Below are 18,863 nucleotides of genomic sequence, written 5' to 3'. Positions count from 1 at the left end.
CCCCCGCCTTGGGTGTCTCCTTCATTTTGCCAATGTTAAAAAAGAAAACAAAGTCTGGTTTTGCTCATGTCCACATAGTTTCATAGACTTGAAATATGGAAAAATGTTATCAGATGCATGCCTTGCTAGTTGTGTAGGGGGTTTCTTAAATTTGCCACTCTACGGGCTATATCTCAGTTCCTATTGCTCAGGAGAGACTTTGGGTGTAATTCTGAAGATTTTTTCCTAACCTTGTACTGGCAGGTTGGAAAACAGGCCCTTCCTGGTGGGAGAAGGAGCCGGACGTTTGCCTTTTCGGAAAGAGGCTCTGCCGAGGCCGAGCGCCATGAGATGTTCCGTCTCTGGGAAAGCACAGATCCCCAGTGCTGTTGTGCCTGTAGATAGGGCGCCAAGGGACGGTGAAGAGCAGCAAGAGCTTTCAGGGCTGGGCCCTTCCTTGTGGGAAGAGGAGAGAGGCAAAGAAGATTAAGATGAGTAACTGGGGAGGGACTGAAGAACTGAGGAGATCTGACAGGTGGAAATATAGAGCATAATAGGTCTAATTCTGTGTCACCTCTTATTCTGTCCAAAGTAATTTCTCTTAGAAACTTGTGAGCCTGGGGTATTCTTGACTGGGATGTTCCTTTCAGCAAATAGTGGATCTCATCAAATCTATGGTGTTTGACCCAAGCAGAGGCTGAAACTCACTCTTGGAGTGTCTTGTTCAGCCATGCCATGTAGTTACAATACTAGTTTTTGTTATGTGGCTGGGTAGTATTTTTCATAAGACCCTTTCCATAGCTATCATGGACTGTGTGGGATGAGCATAGTTCATAATGATTACTTAGGAAATGAAGTAAAAAGCACTTTTACCAGTTGTTGCAGCACTTAAAAAAAAAAATGTAATTAGTGAAGCAGAAAGAAAAAAGATAGTCTCATGACTAAGGCCACATACTGAAGAATGACGGTAAATGCAATATTAAAAATGTACTTACATGGCGAACACTGGCCAGTGTGCACTGAATGGGTTCAGTGGAAAAGTGGTACATAATCAGAAAATCTTGATATCACTGTCAGCATAAGTGTACAGAAGGGGCTGAGCTGACTTGCATAGATTGCTTTCCTAACTTTTGAACAGTCATCTTACAAGCCTTACTGATAATCCTCTGACTGTGTTTTTGGCAAATAATATACATGTAACTACAATGAACTTTTCAAGAGCAGACCATGTGTTTATAATCTATCATGTAAACGAAATAAAAATGTTAAAGATATTCTCATATGGAAAGTCCACTATTAATCTATCGACATTAAGATTTTAATCTCCCCCTTCCACCCCAGAAAATAAATAATAGGTTACTAAAGTTTCATTCTGTTTCAAAAGTCTTAGATGCAAACAAGATGTATCAATAAAACTGCTTAGTTAATGATTTCAGCATTTTTGAATTTTTAAGTTGAAGCTCTGGTAATAGAATACCCCTAGAAATAAAATGCCACATAAAATAAGTATAAATTGGTAAATAAGGTAAATGCCATATTGAGTTAACAGATAAAAGTTTATTCACTAATAAGGAATGACAAAGGGAAGAATAATTGTCTGAAAAGGAGGGTTTATACCCTCTGCAAACACTGGAGGCGCTGTCATAAGGAACTTTCTGTGTCCACACTTACTGCTCTATTATTACCGGTATCAATGGCACAACCATTTGCTACGAGTTTATGTACTCTCCAGAGATACAGTTGGGGTTCTGCTGCCCCCACAGACAGGAATTTTAGAGGACTTGACTGATGCATTGTTTTTATTTATACAAGCAAATAATTAATAATGTTGTGAAGTTATTTATGAAATTAAATTATATCTCACTTATTTGGGTTCTAAGAATAATTTCTTTTCTGAGATGCTGTATGAATGTGATCTCTGTTTTTACCTGTGATTCTCTTCTTTATATGGCTTATTGCATGTGTTGTTATTATATTATTTGTTTTGTAACTATCTACAAAGTTCTCTGTTGCAAATACAGTTTTACCTCATTGCATCTATGTATCAAATATCTCTACCTGTTCAGGCTTTCCAGGTTGATGTTCTCTGTTAACCACATGCATTTCTCATTCTTGTTTTCTTCCTGCTTCCTTTTCTTCAGATCATGTATTTGCAAGTTTAAAAACAAACACATGAGCTTGGCATCTGACAATCTTGCAAACTCATCTTGTGACCTAAGAGCTCTCTGGGTTTCTCTGTTTTGTTCATGTATCCTCACTAGCACTGAGAGGTTCTGCTGATGTAACAGCCTGTTTTAAATGATGTTGCTACTGCTTACAGGTTCTGTATGGGCAAGAAAGGTTATGTTCGTTTCTTAACCAGAGGAGCCTGTAGAGTGTCTGACAATGGCCTCATTGTGGTTCTCTGTGCTCTAGAAGATCTCTGCAGGGAAAGGTCTTACTGAAAGTTTGTTCAAATAAAAAGAAAAATAGGCTTTGGGTTGGAGCGAGTGAGTTGAGCTGCAGCTGTTCTGAGACTTAAAGCTGCATATCTAAAAAGCATAACCCAGATCTTGAATCCCAGCAGAGATATAACTGCCACCCTGGACTGTGTACAACTCTTGGAGTACTTGACTCTGTCGAGTAGAGGCATCTTAGTTACAGCCATCTTTCCAGGGAGGTTGGCGATATCACATTTCCATAGCCAGTAGTTTTACACCTTTCAAATACTTTCTTCTCTATTTCTCCATGGTGCTTCTGACTCTCTCAGTGAGAGGGCTCAGTGCAGTGGATACTGTAGCATTGAATGACATCAAGGGAAGAAGAAAGGAAGAAAATATGGAGATAGCAATATGCATTTCTTCTCCCATCTCTCTGTCCACACTGAGTTTGCTAAAGAGGCAAGCAATGCTTTTTAGTACAGTAGTTTTTAAATCTGATTAAGAAAACTCAAATTGCTTCAGAATTAGATGTGCATATGGATTGAATTTGTTTCACCTAGAAATTAGAGTTTGGGACAGTGGTCATGATGATTTAGTAAAAAAATCACTGTCTAACTTAAGTGTGAATGTACTTGTCTGTACTACTATATCAGATCCTAAGTGACTTACAAGTTAAACAGATTTTTACTGTCAGCATGAAAATCAAGATTTTAAGATTAAGTTATTTTTTTATTTGTAGAGAAGTATTGATTTTGCAGATTTTTCCTTATGGCTGTATTTTGTTACTTAGTGCTGATTTCAGTACAAACAGCAAGAACAAAAAAGTTGTTATATTCATTTGGAGTAGGTACAGTGAATAATGTCATACTTTTGACTGTAATAGTATGTTCCTCTTTAAAATTGGGAACACTAAAGCTTTTACAGCATGGTTGGTTGTTTTTTGGGTGGGTTTTTTGTGGGGTTTTTTTTTTTTGTTTGGTTGGGGTTTTTGTTAGTTGTTGATATCTTCTACTAGATATCATAGTGGGTTCTCACCTTTCTTTGGGAGTTTTTTGGTTTGGGGATTTTTTTTTTTTTCTTCCCATTCTTTAACCTTTCCGAAGCCCCCTGCTTCTTCCATGTCTGTCTCCCTGGTTTGATGTGCTAACTCTTTATAAAGTAATTGAGACTGTTAATTTCAAATGTATTTGGGCATGCAATATGTTTTGCAAGAGTTTACAAAAAATGTGTGTAATTACATGCCTAATTTGAGTACCCAGTGACAAGATTGCTCATAGTAGTTGGGCTGATCACCTGCTGAGTGCATTGCAGACAATGCATGAAAATTCTTTTATACAGAATTTTATACAGAATTTCTAAGGAAATTTTAGCTGGGGGGGGGGGGGGGGGGGGGGTTATATTTTTGTTAAAGAGTTTATAATGTAGCATCTGAACATGCATTTCCATTACTAACCCACAAAGGCATTTTGACAGTTACAAACATAAGATCTAAAAACATAGAAACTAAACTTCAGGTACCCTGGTCCTTTAGCTGATGAAAGAAGGAGAAACTGTAATTGTGGTACATAACAATGAGCTCAACTCTCAAAGAGGAGCTTTAGGTACCTATTTTTAAGCTAAAGAATTTAAACTTTGCATTTATCTCCATCCCCTACTCCAGTCCTTAAAGTTAGAATGTTGTTGTTATTTTTTATTAAGAGACATCTTACTATTTTTCAGCCTCCTGTTGAGGAACACAATGCTTATCTAACTTACTACTGTATATCTGAATATAAGCAATCTAATGCTTACATCTACTGTCAGAAGTGAGGAATATTAACTGAGGTAGCAATATTTTAATAAAAGATTACTTCTACATTAATAATTTTATGTTGCTCATTTCAAACAATACTATTTTAGTGATAAAAGGGCATAAAAGGGCATGAACTGTTTCTCATGCATATCATTAAAAGCCTTATTTATGAAAGCACAGTAGGGTAATAGATAAAATGAATGAAAAGTAAATATTAAGTTTAATCTTTAGCCTCAAGCATAAAGTTACAGCATCCACAACCTGGCAGACACAGCTTCTTGGCTGCACTACTTTGCATAACATGTCAACAACTTGCATCTAGAAGTATATGACAAAGAGAATTTTGAAACCTTAGGTATCTCCTTATAGATTATGAGAACCTTCAGTAGGGAAAGTAACCGGTTAGTTTGCGGAGGGGATTTCAGATTTGATTAGGGTAGGAGACGGAGAGGTGCTCAAAATTACACTTTATGATTGATGTTCTGTGGTAAAAGTTGTGTTCAATTAAATCATTATGTGCTATCAGCAAAAATACGCTGTTAGACAGCCAGGACTGGATGTTGGGTTTAGGGGTTTGGTTTTCTTTTTGTAAGTATTAAGTAGAATGTACCAAAATGACCTCACTAGTTGAAGTAGTCCCTGTTTCTGTTCTCACAAGTGCCATTACTAGCCAGAAGTCACTTCTGGATTTACCTTTTTAAAAAAAAAACAAACAACCAAACAAAAAAAACCAACAAACAAAAAACGCCCCAACCCAAACCACACGCATAAACCCATTCACTCATAAGAGCATAATATTTTTATGTTATATCTGTAAGAAGACAAGGTTATACACGTGAAAGATATGATGAGTCCAGTTCTGTGATTGCCAGTTTTACATTTGGAATACACTTCAATCTGCAGAGAAGATTTGTTTTCACAATGCCTAGTGAGAAGGTGACTGCATTACTACCTTGATCCTGTTTCTTAACATCTTGTTTGGAACTTTAGAGTTTCTGCATCCTCTCTGCAAGAGTTACAAGCTATAGGCCTTTGTACAGTGGAGTTTCCTGCATGTGACTTTTTGTAATGTACAGTAGTTTTTCTTAACCAGTGAGGGCCTTGGGAAAATTTTCCTTAATGCTGGCAGTCAAAATCAGAACCAGAGAGCAAGAATCATTGCAAAATTCCATGCATTAACTAAATATTATTCTGGGGAAAGGGAATCTTCATATTTTTGCTTAGGGGTTCTCATCAAACATGTGTCTTGCATTACCTTTCACTAAATACCTCTTAGACTCTGTTTGCTTGTGTTAAACAATCAGGATCAAATTTGGCATGTAGTTTGTTTACTGCTTAACAATGAGGACCACTCAACAATTAGAAAGTTTGTCCTAGACTTCAGGCTGCAGATAATATCTCTAGCTTCCTTTTTATTTATTTTTTTAAAAATTTGTTTAAAGCAGAGTTCCAGAATCCAAACTAAAAAGGAGCTGTGTATTGTGTCTGAGGCTTTAGATCTTGTAGAGATTGGATTTATCAAACTTTTGTTGTTCCGCCTTTAAATGGCGTCATTTGTCTGTAGCCTGTAGGCCCAGACTATGCAGCTGATTTATTTTATTGTTTCATTTTTAAATGTGGGAATTGCTTTAGGCATTTATGCTAATATTCATATTTTCTGAATTAGTGTTGTATTGTTACAGCCATTCTATTGGAGGAAACTATAGTATTCATGCAATTGACTGAAATGGGAATGAAATGCGTAGTAGAGATTAGTATAAAAGTTGACATAAAACCTACATTTTAAATAAAGCCAGACAAAACTGGTAGCTGCTACATAAAAATGCTTTATCTGTTGCTGTTCTGCACCTATTCACCTGGCAGTCATGCTCTTCTGTACTCTTTCAATGTCGTTGTGGTTCAGAATTTTGGCAGCAAAGGCAACCTATTCTTCACAGGGACAATGCTTTTTTTTTTTTGCTTTTTTTTTCCCCCCCTCTCTTCTGATCACTGGCCGAATGTGGCACTCAGTACATAATTATTCTCCTGCCGATCAGCTCACTTTCAGAAAAAGCAGCTTCTTTTTCCTGCTAACTTTTAGGCCAGATTCCTTTTAGAGCACAGGACTTTGAAGGGATTTACTAGGCCCCTAAATCTGGTCATATAGCATTGATGGGAATCATACCCCCTAAGAAATCATGTTCTAGCCTGCATCATAACAACATAGTTAATTTATTTGGTTCTTTTTTCCTCTAGTGTTGGTCCCCTTGCTGTATTTGTAGACCTGATCTTGGTAGCTCTCTGAGCTTTACATTGCTGGTCGATGGTAGAAACTGCGATTTCACCATTTGAAGTGAATCTAGTAGTATATGGGTGCTGACATCGTTAGAAATGGGAGAGTCCCAGGAACAGACTCCAGCTCATCCTTGCTCTTTGGGCCTCCAAGAGAGAGCAGTGTAGTTCCACTTCCTTTGGAAAGGTCAAGTTGTCGACCCTTCCTTGGACCTGGGTATGTTCACACCTGAACACAGCTGTAACATTGTTTTGAGGAAGACCACTTAACAAAGCTATTTTACTCTGTTTTCTTCTTTTGTTTTGTTTTACTTCTGGCCAACGTAGTAGCCTGTATCAGTTCCAGTTCTTATTTCATTTTTGCAGATTATGAGTGACAAGAAATGTACACACTTAACTCCAGATGAGCTCTTGCCACTTTGTGCGACTATATTGTTATTTCCTTATAGGACTTTTGGAATGGGTTTGCATTCCTTTTTTACTTCATGTTTTTTGCCAGCTTTTGGATAGTGTTCCTGTTCAAAACAAAGGCAACAAAGGACTCCCTCTATATGTTGATGACAGCGACAAGCTTAAGTTATTCTATTACTGGAAGGTGTTTCAGACTTGAGCAAATGCAATACTGGTAGGGGCTGGAATCAACAGTTTCTCCAATATCTTCCATATCAAATTCAGTCTTGTCAGTGTTGTTGGAATGGACAGATTTAAGGAGAAGGTTTTGAACTTTTATTGTGTAACATACCACATTGTTTCTTTGTGTTGCTCAGCCTTTTCTGGAAATATGGTTTGGTAGCAACACCAGTTAAAGAGTTTCTGGGTTTTTTTGAAATTTTGTACCCACTTTTTTTTTTCTGATAGAACGCAAAATACATGTTTGGTTGTTATAAGAGATGTCTATTGTAATGTAGTTGTTAGACTCAATCCATACCTTGCTACCCAAGATCTATTTTATTTTGTAAAACTTTTGTAGCTGCAAAGAAGTAAATAGATAATAGCTTCTTTTTACAACAAGAAAATCTCATATTATTTGTCCCAGCTTTATCTCAGTTCAAGGCTTAAATGAGATTTATGTTCCATTTAAAAAACATTTAGAGTGATTATAGACTATTAGAAGGATAGTGTGGATATCCTAATTATATTTTTCTGAATTACGTTTTCCCTTTGAATTCAGAAAATCTGACTATCATATCCTATTTCAGTCCATTTGACTTCAGTTTTAAATTCCTAATAATATATTACATGGATTAGACAATTGCATATGAATTTCCTTCTAATTTCTGACAGATGACATCAATAGCTATGCCTTGAATTTAGGTCTTTAACCTTGTGAATGGTAGTTATGACATACTTGGTTTCTAATGTTAAAATTTTCAGTTCATGAGCAGAATGCTGTAGTTTCACTTCACTGTAACTAGTTAGGAATCTATAAGGAAAGGAGGATGAAATACCTTCATAATTGATAGTTATGAAGGTTTAAGGGCGGGGGGGGGGGAGAACCAAACCAATTGGCCAGCCAGTCTCATCCTCAGAAAGCCTATACTGCAAGCACCATTTGTTTGTAGAGTTCCCTTTCCTAAGCAGTCCCAGTGACAGAGATCTGGCTCAGGCTTTTACTTCTTATCTTCGACTGTTGTTCAAACATCAACGTACAAACCTGTGTCTGAAAACTTAAATGATTCGAAGTTGGCCACAGGGCAAACATCTTGTGGGTACTTTTATGCTTTTTTAAGATGTGAATTGAATCATAACTTTCTTTACTCTGGCTAAATTATTTCTACTTTTTATAATCTTGTTTCTACTAATTAATTTCTAAATAATTTTGCTAGTGGGCCTGTAGATGATACAGCACCTTGGTGCTAATATAGGAGCTGTGTAACTTGAAAAAATATGTATATGCTTCCTGACTGCAATGTAAAAAGAACTTGAATTTACAGTTCTAATTATCTGGCTTTTCTACTTTCCTCCAAGTGATTCACAAAGGTTTTCTTCAGTGTGTTTAGTACAGTGTAAAACTCAGCAACCTGAGTAGATTAAATATTAACCTCTTCCATCTACATAATGATTGTAGCCCTGCATTGAAAAGTACTTCATCTAGATTCACGTCGTTTTACAGATAAGGGTCTTTTCCTGGCATTACTTGCTTCTCATACCAATGGTATAAAATTTACAGTAAGTTGAATTCAAACAGCTTAGAGCCCTGTGGAACACAGTCTGTGAATTACTTGTTGCTTTTATGCTTGCAAAGCAAATATGTACAAAAGTGTTTTAGTGGCTAATTTTAACCCCCTACAGCAAGATGTTTTGATGGCTTGATTTTTATTTTTTTGTTTATTTTAAAAACAAAAAAGCTTTGAGACCTTTTATATTCCCTAAAAGTGATCAAAGAAAATCCCAATATGTACGTGGTTATTTTGCTTTTTAAATAAAATTCATATTGGCGCCTACTACGTCAAACATTCAAATAAAATACAAATTCTCACAGTTTTAGCTTACATCAAAGATGGAAATCATTGTGTGGTTTTGGAAACCAAAGCAATTCCAAGATAGACACAGTTGGAATTTTTTTTTATATGACAGCCTGTTTCATACACTTAGTAACATCAGTGTGAAGTTGAAAGTGTGCATCCTAATGAAGGAGGAAGTCTAAGGGAACTTTTATAATGACTCTTTTAGGATTAAGATTCAACTAGGTGACACAGTTACACTTGTGATGGATTTATGCAGCAGAAGTAAACTTTAATAAAATTACTCATTTTTAGACGTATATATAGACTACAAGGTACTATTTCTTGAATTTGTCATTAGTAATGTGAAATATCTTGTAGATTTTCCTGCAGATTAATACTAATAGTTGGGTTTCTTTTGGCAGGTTGTCAAGTTGTTAAGTAACAAAAGATCTCAAGCTGTTGGAATATTAATGTCTAGCCTTCATTTAGACATGAGGGACATTCAGCATGGTAAGTGAAATAAGTATTGTTGATTCTAGCTTAGATCACATCATTAATAATTTGGAAATGCTAATTATTTCTATCTTTTGATAAGTAAAATAAACTAATAAGAGGCTTTTTTTACACTCTATTTTTCTGATAAAATAGCTTGTTCTGGCACTTATTTTCCCCTGTCTAGTAACATAAAATAAAACTGTTTATTTGCAGAATTGCCATCTATAGTTTTTTGGCATCAGTTATCTAAGTGGTATAAAATATAGACACTTTGATTTTGGTCTTTCTAAGGAAGTGTGTGATGTGTTGTTTATTTTAATTCACATAGCCTTAGGACAAATTCAGAAAAGTGAATTATAACATTTAATTGATTTGCTGTATAAAATAGGTCCTATATTTGGGTTAGTACAAACTGCAGAGTTCTTTCATCTTCAACAGCATTTTTTGTAAAGGGAGATATTTTGGGGGAGTGTAATACTTTTCACATTTATGCTAAGAGACAGTAGTGCAGAAAGGTGAAAAGTAGAATTGCATTTATATTCAGAGCATCCCTTATGTTTCCCAAGGGCTTTGGATAGATTTGAAGCAGATTGAATTATCCTGTGAAGTGCCAGCCTATCTATTAAGCAAATGTGGTTTCAAGTATAACACAGACTTCATAAATCACAAAAACATCTTGTGAACTTTCTAGGCTACATATTTACAGCTATGCATTCTGTTTACTATGATTTGCTTATCTTGTGAAATTATTCATAAATAGAACAAATTTCAGAGCATTCTGTCAGCTGGCAAGTAACTCTTAATCACAGTTTTAAGTTTTTATTGAACTGTTTTGATGGTTACTAGACTTCCTCAAGCTGAAGCACTTAAGATGGTAGTCATAGAGCAAGGCGCCAGTACTGGCGCCAAGCAGTACTTGGTATTTCCAAAGCTGGCAGATGTAGTTCAGTTAAGTCATAGAGCAAAATCTGAAAACAATGATATGGTCCTTTCCTTCAGTCAAATATTCAACTTGGTTTCAGTTAATAATGAGAACCTTATGAACAAAGGAGTCCGCCTAACATCTGTGTCTGTGGTAAAGCCAACACAAGTTCATTGAAAATTTGCTTGCTTAACATGCAACACTAACAATAACATGGATGAATGTCAGTAGTTGAAGGGGTCAAACAATATTATGCTTAACCTTTATCCTATTACAATATTAAGCACACATGACCATCTAAGAGCTGTGTGCAGATTTTGTATATTCCTCTTTCAATAGCTGTTTTCTAAAACCAAAAGTCTTTGTGAAGCAGAATTTAGTAGTGCTCTTATTCCTTTGCTGTGCAGAAGTGATTGAACAAATATGAGAGAACTTTTGTCTGATGGGGGAATTTGTGGAAATGGTTGGAAGATCCTGGTGTTAAAAATGTGTTGGGTTTTTTTTAAGAACATAAAATAGGCATGGAGGAAAAGTGGTGAGGAGGAGGAAAGAAATTTGCATGGTGAGGGCAAGGAAAATAGAGGGGAGATCTCACCAAGAAGTATTTCTGGTATCAGTCACTCCATGCAGAGCTCTCCGAGTGATCTAACCAAAGAGCCCACGGAGGAATCACAAGCCCAAGTATTTAGCTTCACCTTTGTGTATGCAATATTTTTTACTTGCTTGTTAAAAAGTAAGGGTTTAACATATTTTTGAGTTTTATAGCTTACTGGTTTATCTGCTGCAATTTGAATATAATAATGAGAAGGCACTATCAAAAATTAAAATAATGTTTAAAAGTGCCTGCATTAGCAAAATAGGCAGTTGATATATTTTCACCTTTATACATGTCCTGGTTTCAGCTGGGACAATACATTAAGATTTATGATGTATGACAATAACTACAGCAAAAAGTGTTATAAGTGTTTTTTGTCCCCTGGCCCAGGGTTTTAGTGGTGATCTTGAGTTTTTGCCATGTTTAACGTACAGTGACATTTACGTTTACCCATATCTCTCTCAGTACAACCCAAGCAATTTTTTTTTATAAATTTGAGAGGCAGTCAGATGAACAGCCCCCCCCCCCACCCCCGCCAATTTATGGTACTGGGCAACTTTCTTTATGGCTTTCTTGTAAATATTGCCTATATTACATACAAAGCATATCTTTGGGATGCAGTGTTCATGCAAATTGCAGAAGAATTGTAATTTCCTGCCCCTTCCCCACCCCCAGCCATAGAAAAGCATCCAGAAAGAGAGAGAAATTTTCAGTGAAGTGTGGTATTCAGTCATTCCTTGGTTTGTGTGCCATTGTGTTTTATTTTTCTAATGGTTTAGACAAATTTCAAAGTGTTACAAGAACAGAAGGGAAAACAATTTTGCTGGGTTTTAATTCGCCTAATAAATGTAGGATTTCAAGTTTTAATTCCTATTGTGTTTAACTGAAGAGCTTAAAATAACTTGAAACGTGGGCAAATGTATTTAATGTCTTGTAACTTTTTTTTGGTTGATTGGTTGGGGTTTTTTGGTGTATTTTTGTTTTAGACACTTGAAAATTTGAATCATTTATGATATTAACTTATCTTGAACACTTAGCTACTTTTTCATGCATGTGTGATCAGACAGCATTTAATGGAAGAATATTGTAATATATGCTAAATAGCTTTTGTTGATGATTATGATATCCTCATTAAATGTCTGCTTGTAGAATTGCATTTGTCTGCTCCAAGCTTTGAAATAGGTTTAGTAAGACAAACTCCCAACCCCTGGCTGCTTTTAAAATATTTTTACAGTGTGGAAGGAGTAGTTGCAATACTCAGAGCATATTTGTACTGAACTTTAGTACGTCTTTCTAGTAGTGTTTTAAAGTAGGGTAGGTTGATTTTTGTTGTTGTTATGGGGTTTTTTTTTTAGTAGACTCTAATTGCTAACAGAACTCCCAGCTATTTTACACAGTCTAGGCTAGAACTGCAAGAAATGTTGGTCTCTTTAGTTGCAGTGCCATTTCTCTATGTTATTAGTACAAAAATGAGTCGTCTTCTCATGGTTTCTCTGGTTTCACACAAGGTTTTACTGACGCCTGTTTTTTACAATCATCTATCAACTATGCAAAACACTTTATCCAGGCATTTTGCTTGCTTTTTTATTTTCGCTATACCGCAAATATCCTTTATCCAGTATTATGTTCCCACTGGAAATATAGCTGTATTTGGCTGCATGATAGAGCCAAAGCTTGAAAAATGCCAAACAAGCACTTCTTACATATTTTTCCTTTATAGCTCAGATTTTCTTCCTAGAGAAAAGACTTTGGTTTTAACATTAGTCTTTGGGGTTTTTTCTTAACATTTCGGAGATGTAACATGTGCTTAAATTAGAGATCCAACAAGATTCTGGTTAACTGCATATAGTAATCTACGATGAATACCCCATACATTGATATATAATTGCATGTTAAGCCTGTGTCTGCGTTTAGGGACCATGTCTCTTATGTAAGAGAGCTCTTTTTAATAAAGTTGTCTGTCATCACATGAAATGTAACAACTGTTTGAAATTGTAACTATGTTGCAGAGAATAGGCTTGTCAGTGCCATCCTGATTCGCTTGCCTGTAAAGATACAATGTATCCTCTTCTGTGTTTAGGCTTTTATGGCTGCTAACAAGTGGGGTAAGAAAAGCAAAAACTTCTCTGGGTGTGGAAAAATATAAGGGAAAAAATAATCTGAAGATGTCAGCCAGAAGAAAAGCAAATTTTATATTTCATGCAGATAAATATTACATTTACTACGCAGTCAGATTTATATCTAGTATTTATTTCCAAAATGGAAATTAATCTTTTGTTCACAAAAATCGTCTTAGTCTGAGCATGCCTTATAAATGTTGAAGGTACAAGTCTGGCAAAACCAGCATATGCAATGCTCTGTCTTTTGAAGTTGTCTGTAATCTTTTCCAATTCAGTAAGTTTCTCTTAACAGGGTTTACCATTTCAGGCACTGTGCTACCTCTGGCATGGCTGCAATACTCTAACTGTATTTCTGTAAGGTTTTGCATAGCACCTTGTGGTTGTCCTGGCTCTGTTAGAAGTAGTTTGGAGAATTCTGCCGCCAAATTTTGGACCACCTTTCTCATATCCTCATTTAATAAGTCATTTCCCCCCCCCCCGCTCTGAGACACTGGTAATCTACAGAATTTGATGGAGCTACCTGTCCCACTCTGATAATAATAACAAAAATATGTATGGAAAACCAAGGCTCTTTTTATTACAGCCCTCAGCTCATTGTTGGTCAGTGATACTAGGGAAGGAAGTTATATAAAGTAATGTAATAGGAAAAATAGTTATGCGAAGGGCAGGCAGATTCACCTAACAGCTGGTAAAGCCCAACCTTTTCATCTGGATTTAAGATTATTTTACTAAAAGTTTTATTTGCAGCAGAGCTTGCTCTGCTAACAGAAGTATAACTTCGAACAACAGACATATCTTCTGCCCTGAATTCAAGACAGATGTGCGGGAATTGAATGTACTTTAAATGTTAGTGGGCAAAATAAATGTTTATCCTTTCGTATTTGGCTATTAGTGGCAAAGGAACATGAGAAAATCTTGGTTTTGTTTTCTTACTTGACTGCTCACACTGACACTTAGAAATGATGAGCTAGGAGAGACTGTCAAAGGTTAACTGAATGATTTCACTGGAGGAGGAGGAGGATAAAAAGTCTCTTGCATTACTTAAATGTTCTGTGCAGGAATTCTTCACGGACTGAAGTATCATGTAGTCTTAGCGGTAATAGGTCCAAGAGATGCTCTAAATGGAAAGCAATCAGGAAAGAATGGCTCAACATCTGGAATATAAGACTCATTATTAGTTTATCTTATGGAAGGTCCAGAGGTGATCTGAGCATTATTTATCCTAATAATAATGTATATGTATAAGCATAATCATTTGAAACTCTTAACACTGAAATATTTGTCAAGAATGGGTATCTTCCCAAAAGATATTTTATTGTTTAAACAAGTTATGAGGACAAAACTGTACATGATTTGATCAAGTTCTTTGGACATTGTTATACTGGAAGGTAAACCAGCTGCCCAAAATTGTTATTTCTGTCCATTTAAGTTATGATAAAAAATCCTGCATGTAAGAAGATATATAGAACACTTTTTCTGTCAGGTGGCAAGTCTGTATTTCTTTAGTAAAGGAATAATCCATAAAGTGATTGCAGTCAGTGCAGGTTGATTATGAAGTTCGAAGCTTTACCTATTAGTTCTGGCTTATTAATTGAGAATTGCAATTCTTTAACATTTTTTTCTGAATCAAATATTGTGCATTCAGACACCTAAAAACTTAAAAGATTATGGCTTAAGCTTCCCCTCTGATAGCCTTTCCAACATGCGTTTAGATTCTTCTGAGACACCACTAAGGAAAGATTTGTTGGTTCAGCATTTTTCTGTCCTGTGAACTAGCACTTCCTCAAAACTTCACACCGTAATCCTCAGTCTTATTCCTCTATTTCTTCTTAGCTTTATGCTACCATGTTCATTACATTATGCCTGCTGTTAGATTGCAAGCTTACACATTTTATTTGCTTACAATTACTTTACAAGCTCCTATTGTGAAATTATTGGTAAGGAAAACAATGGAATACACAAAATGACTTTTATAAAAGACAGACTGGAGTTAAATTAGAGTGCCACACATATGTATTGCTGCAAATGTTTCTATTGCTTTGATGCTGTTAGTATGCCCACAGTGTTCTGTCCTGAGCAGCTGAAAGCAATTCTGGAGCCTTTGTCTGGCCACTCCTGCCAGAGGCAGCTAGTGAGGAAGGACAACGAAGGTCCTTGGAGGCAGGTGGGGTTTCTAATGGATGTGGCATAAACCCCTGAGCTGTGGGTGAAGGCCCTGAAAGCCAGTCCTGAGTATTGAAAGCATGCCTCAGGTCCTCTTTCCATCCTCTGAGATTTTCTGGAGCTTAGTTCACAGTGACCAGAGGCCAATAAAGCAATAGCAGCAGTTGTTAAGGAAAAAAATACAACCCCAGTTATCATTTTCTTGAAGTATGCATGCAACACGTCAAGATAATGAAGGACAGAAATATTCATATCACTAAGAAAGGAACTGAATGTTTTATGCAATACATCCTTTTGGAATTTACAATTAAAAAAAATTTATAGAATTAAACTAGTTTTCTATAATGCAAAATACATTTTAAAGAATTTAGTGGTTTTAAATGAGGAAAATCATATTGAGTTTTGTCACAATATTTGAATCAGCAGAGACTAATTACTGCCACATTGGATAGTTTGGATAATTAAAGATTTTTGTTGTTGTTAAGAACATATGAATGTAATTTAATAGAGAAGTTTTGTAAGAAACTGTAACTGCATTGTTTGTCTGTTGTTTCAGTTGAAACAGTTTATTTTTTTTCTTGGAAGTCTGATTAACTTTGAAACTTTGAGAGAAAAGTTTCAGGAAAGTTCTGTTCTCCCAAAAGAAAAAAAAGCAGTACTGTTATTTCTCATTTGTGTACTGTGTAGTCACTCATAAGGGGGATGATTACAGAACTCTAAGCATAAAGCAACAAAATGTATGCTATTAGCATTAGTACCATGCAAAAACTGGGGGGAAGGAGGGAGAAAGAAGAGCAGCACCTGGTCTTTCCATAACAGAAATATTTTCCAGTGGTCGTACTTTCATACATTGCTGAACTACACAGAGATTTTAGCATTATGAAAATTAAGAAATGCTTATTAATTGACTAAGACCATCTAATAAGTCACACATTTTTTTCATGAAGTCGAAAAGTTTAGAAGAAAAGGATGTTTGCCACAACAATCCATTTGTGATTTGTTCATGAGTTTGTTAGATTTTAATACATTTTTACACACAAAATATTTGTATAAAAAAATTAGTGCTGCTTACATGTATATAGCCATTAAAATCTAATTTAAATACAAGGTAGTTAAAATGAGGTTTTAGTAAAACTTGCAAGGTGAATTCCCCCCTTCCCCCTTTCTTTTACAGTCAATGTACCTATTTTTACTGTATTTTTCTTACCATTCCTCTTTTAAGGAAGCAAAACTATATGCTATATTTGATCAAATGGAGATCTATCTAGCTTAGTACCTGATCTCCTGTGTGGATAACTAGATGGGGGGGGGAAGATGAGTGTACTGACTGCTCATTATGTAATTTTTATAGATATCTATGTTATCTTTTTGCAGTAATTGTCTTTCTCTGAATTGTAAAGTTTGATTGGAACACTTCTCATACACGTTGTCTATTCTTTTGATTTTTCCTCGTGACCAGTCTACAATCCATAGTTCTCTTTCTTCTCCTTGCAAATGAGGTGACTAGCTCTGTATGCCATTTTCAAGATTTATGTGCACCATATGCCTATGCCATGGTATCGCATCATCTTCTATTTCAGGCTCCATTTTTTTCTGTATTGTTACTGACATTCTGTTTGCCCTTTAACTGTTGCTAATTATTCAGCTTATGTTTTCAGAGAACTATGAAAAAAACCCTGAATGTCTTTTGGGGCACAGTAGCTGCTAATTTTGTATCCACCACAGTGTTTTTACAGTTTGGGCTCTTTTTTTCTTTTCCATCTACTTTGCATGTATTAACACTGAATATCTGAGACATTTTGTACATGTTTGTGGTTGGCTTTAAAGTGGCTAGCTTTTATTATCTGCCAACATTACCACCTCATGTTCATTAAACAGCACAGGAACCTGCAAAGATCCTAGTAAGGCTCCACTGCTACAACTCTGTACTTTGAAAACTGATCATTCATTTTTGTAATTGATTTCCTATTTTTTTGTGCAGGTTTTATTTTTAATCAGAGAAGACCTTTCTTCTTATCCCACAACAGCCTAATTTTTTTCTGAAGCCTTAGGCAAAGATTGTGAGGAGCCTTTTGCAAATCCATTATCAGTCTGTTCACTCTTACCTGTGCCTTTGTTGACTCCATTAAAGCACTACCATTTAATTTGTTGCTCATGAGTGTCTACTACAAAATGACATGCTGCCTCTCTTTCTCATTACATTGGTTTATCTGTACTTTAAAAAAACAGCTGTTCTTCCGTATAATACGTAGACGTTTTCCAGGCACAGAAGTCAGACCAACTGGTTTGTAGTTTCCAGCGTCACCTTGGGAATCCTCTTAAAATTTGCATTTGTATGTTCTGAAACTTGTTCAATTTGAGACAGTGCCCAAAATGTATCACTTGAAGTACAGAACTTGTCTGAGAACCTCTCTGGCCTTTTCTGTGGTTGTGAATCCTAACACAAATACTTTGTTTAACCTTTTCTGATTCTCTTTCTTTTGTGCTCTTTTTACAGCCAGATTATCTGCATGGCCAACTGTTTCCTGTCAGGCTTCATACATCTGATGTATTTGAAAGCAGTTTTATTACTAGCTTTATGCATTTGGCAAGTTGAGTTTAGACCTTTTTGTTCTTGTCCAATTTACATTGAACTTATGAGACTTTTTGCTTTTCTGTTGGCTGATTTGTACCTTTTGAAGAGTATCTCTTATTTACAGGTGTCCGCTGTGCTCTTATGTTTAATCATATATGTGGTTTTGAGGAGTAGGAGTACTGGGGATGTGAAACAAGTAGGGGAAAAAAGGGTGCTTTCGAATTTTTCGGTTATGATTTTTTTTTTTTCTCTGAACCTCTAATGTAGCATCTGTAAGCTTCCTTCTGACCTCCAAGTTTTTTACCCTTTTAAGTGGCTTCTCATTTTAATGTAATTCCTCCTTGTAAAGTCTAATTTTATGGTGCTTTTAAAAAATCTTTTTCCCCTGTCCTATAAAGAAATTCCATTTAAGACTGTTAGGGTGTCTCCAACTGTTCTGTACGCTATTCAGAAGTAAATCAAGTGTTGCGTCTCCTCTTTTGGTATTTCTGCCTAGTTGCTTTGAGTAATAATTGTAATATCCTAAAATTTAGACTCTGCGTGATGTCTCAAAAATATACTTAACAGATTAAACCTTCTGCTATTATGTTTTCTATGTTGCATATTAATCTTGCAGCTTTTACCATTTAGAAGTCATTATTAACATGCTTGTTGAGTGATTTGTAATAGGGTACTAACTGTGTTTTTTCTATTTAGGCATGAACTCCCTCAGTAGGGAATGCGGTAGCTCTCTTAGAGTCGGTGGCTTTTTCTTAGCTGACTCACGCTTCCTTCAGTGTTGGTTGCCGCTCTTCTGCAGTAACCAGTTATGGCACCACATACGACCTAAACCCCTCGTGTCGCACTGATCATCTTCCTTCTGTTACATTTGGAACAGCCGTTGAATCCACCGGTAAATAAACAGAAATCTGCCCACGGCAAATCTCAGGCGCCTGGAGACTACGCGGAAGCACATCGCACACAGGGCCCGGACTTCCTCCGTCGAGCGCTGCTGATGTGGCTCCTTTTCCTGACCCGTGGCCCTCGCTTTATAGCCGGGCTTCCCTCCTCCCGCCGCAGCACTTCCCTCTCAGCCTCTCCCGCA

The 18,863-nt window shown here is 36.2% G+C and overlaps 1 protein-coding gene across 1 annotated transcript in view; it reads left to right on the top strand.

The window, feature by feature from the left end:
* Positions 1-18,863, top strand: part of FMN2 (formin 2) — a 162,012-nt gene that overhangs the window by 61,881 nt on the left and 81,268 nt on the right. Inside the window, exon 7 of the mRNA XM_010562944.1 lies at positions 9,332-9,419. Within this exon, the coding sequence (XP_010561246.1) occupies positions 9,332-9,419 (88 nt within the window). The remainder of the gene's footprint in view (positions 1-9,331; positions 9,420-18,863) is intronic.

The sequence above is a fragment of the Haliaeetus leucocephalus genome, unplaced genomic scaffold (genome assembly GCF_000737465.1).
Source record: "Haliaeetus leucocephalus isolate CR32 unplaced genomic scaffold, Haliaeetus_leucocephalus-4.0 Scaffold162, whole genome shotgun sequence".
Taxonomy (NCBI): Eukaryota; Metazoa; Chordata; class Aves; order Accipitriformes; family Accipitridae; genus Haliaeetus; species Haliaeetus leucocephalus.
Note: the sequence above shows the minus strand (reverse complement) of the source record. Positions and strands in the feature narration are given on the sequence as shown.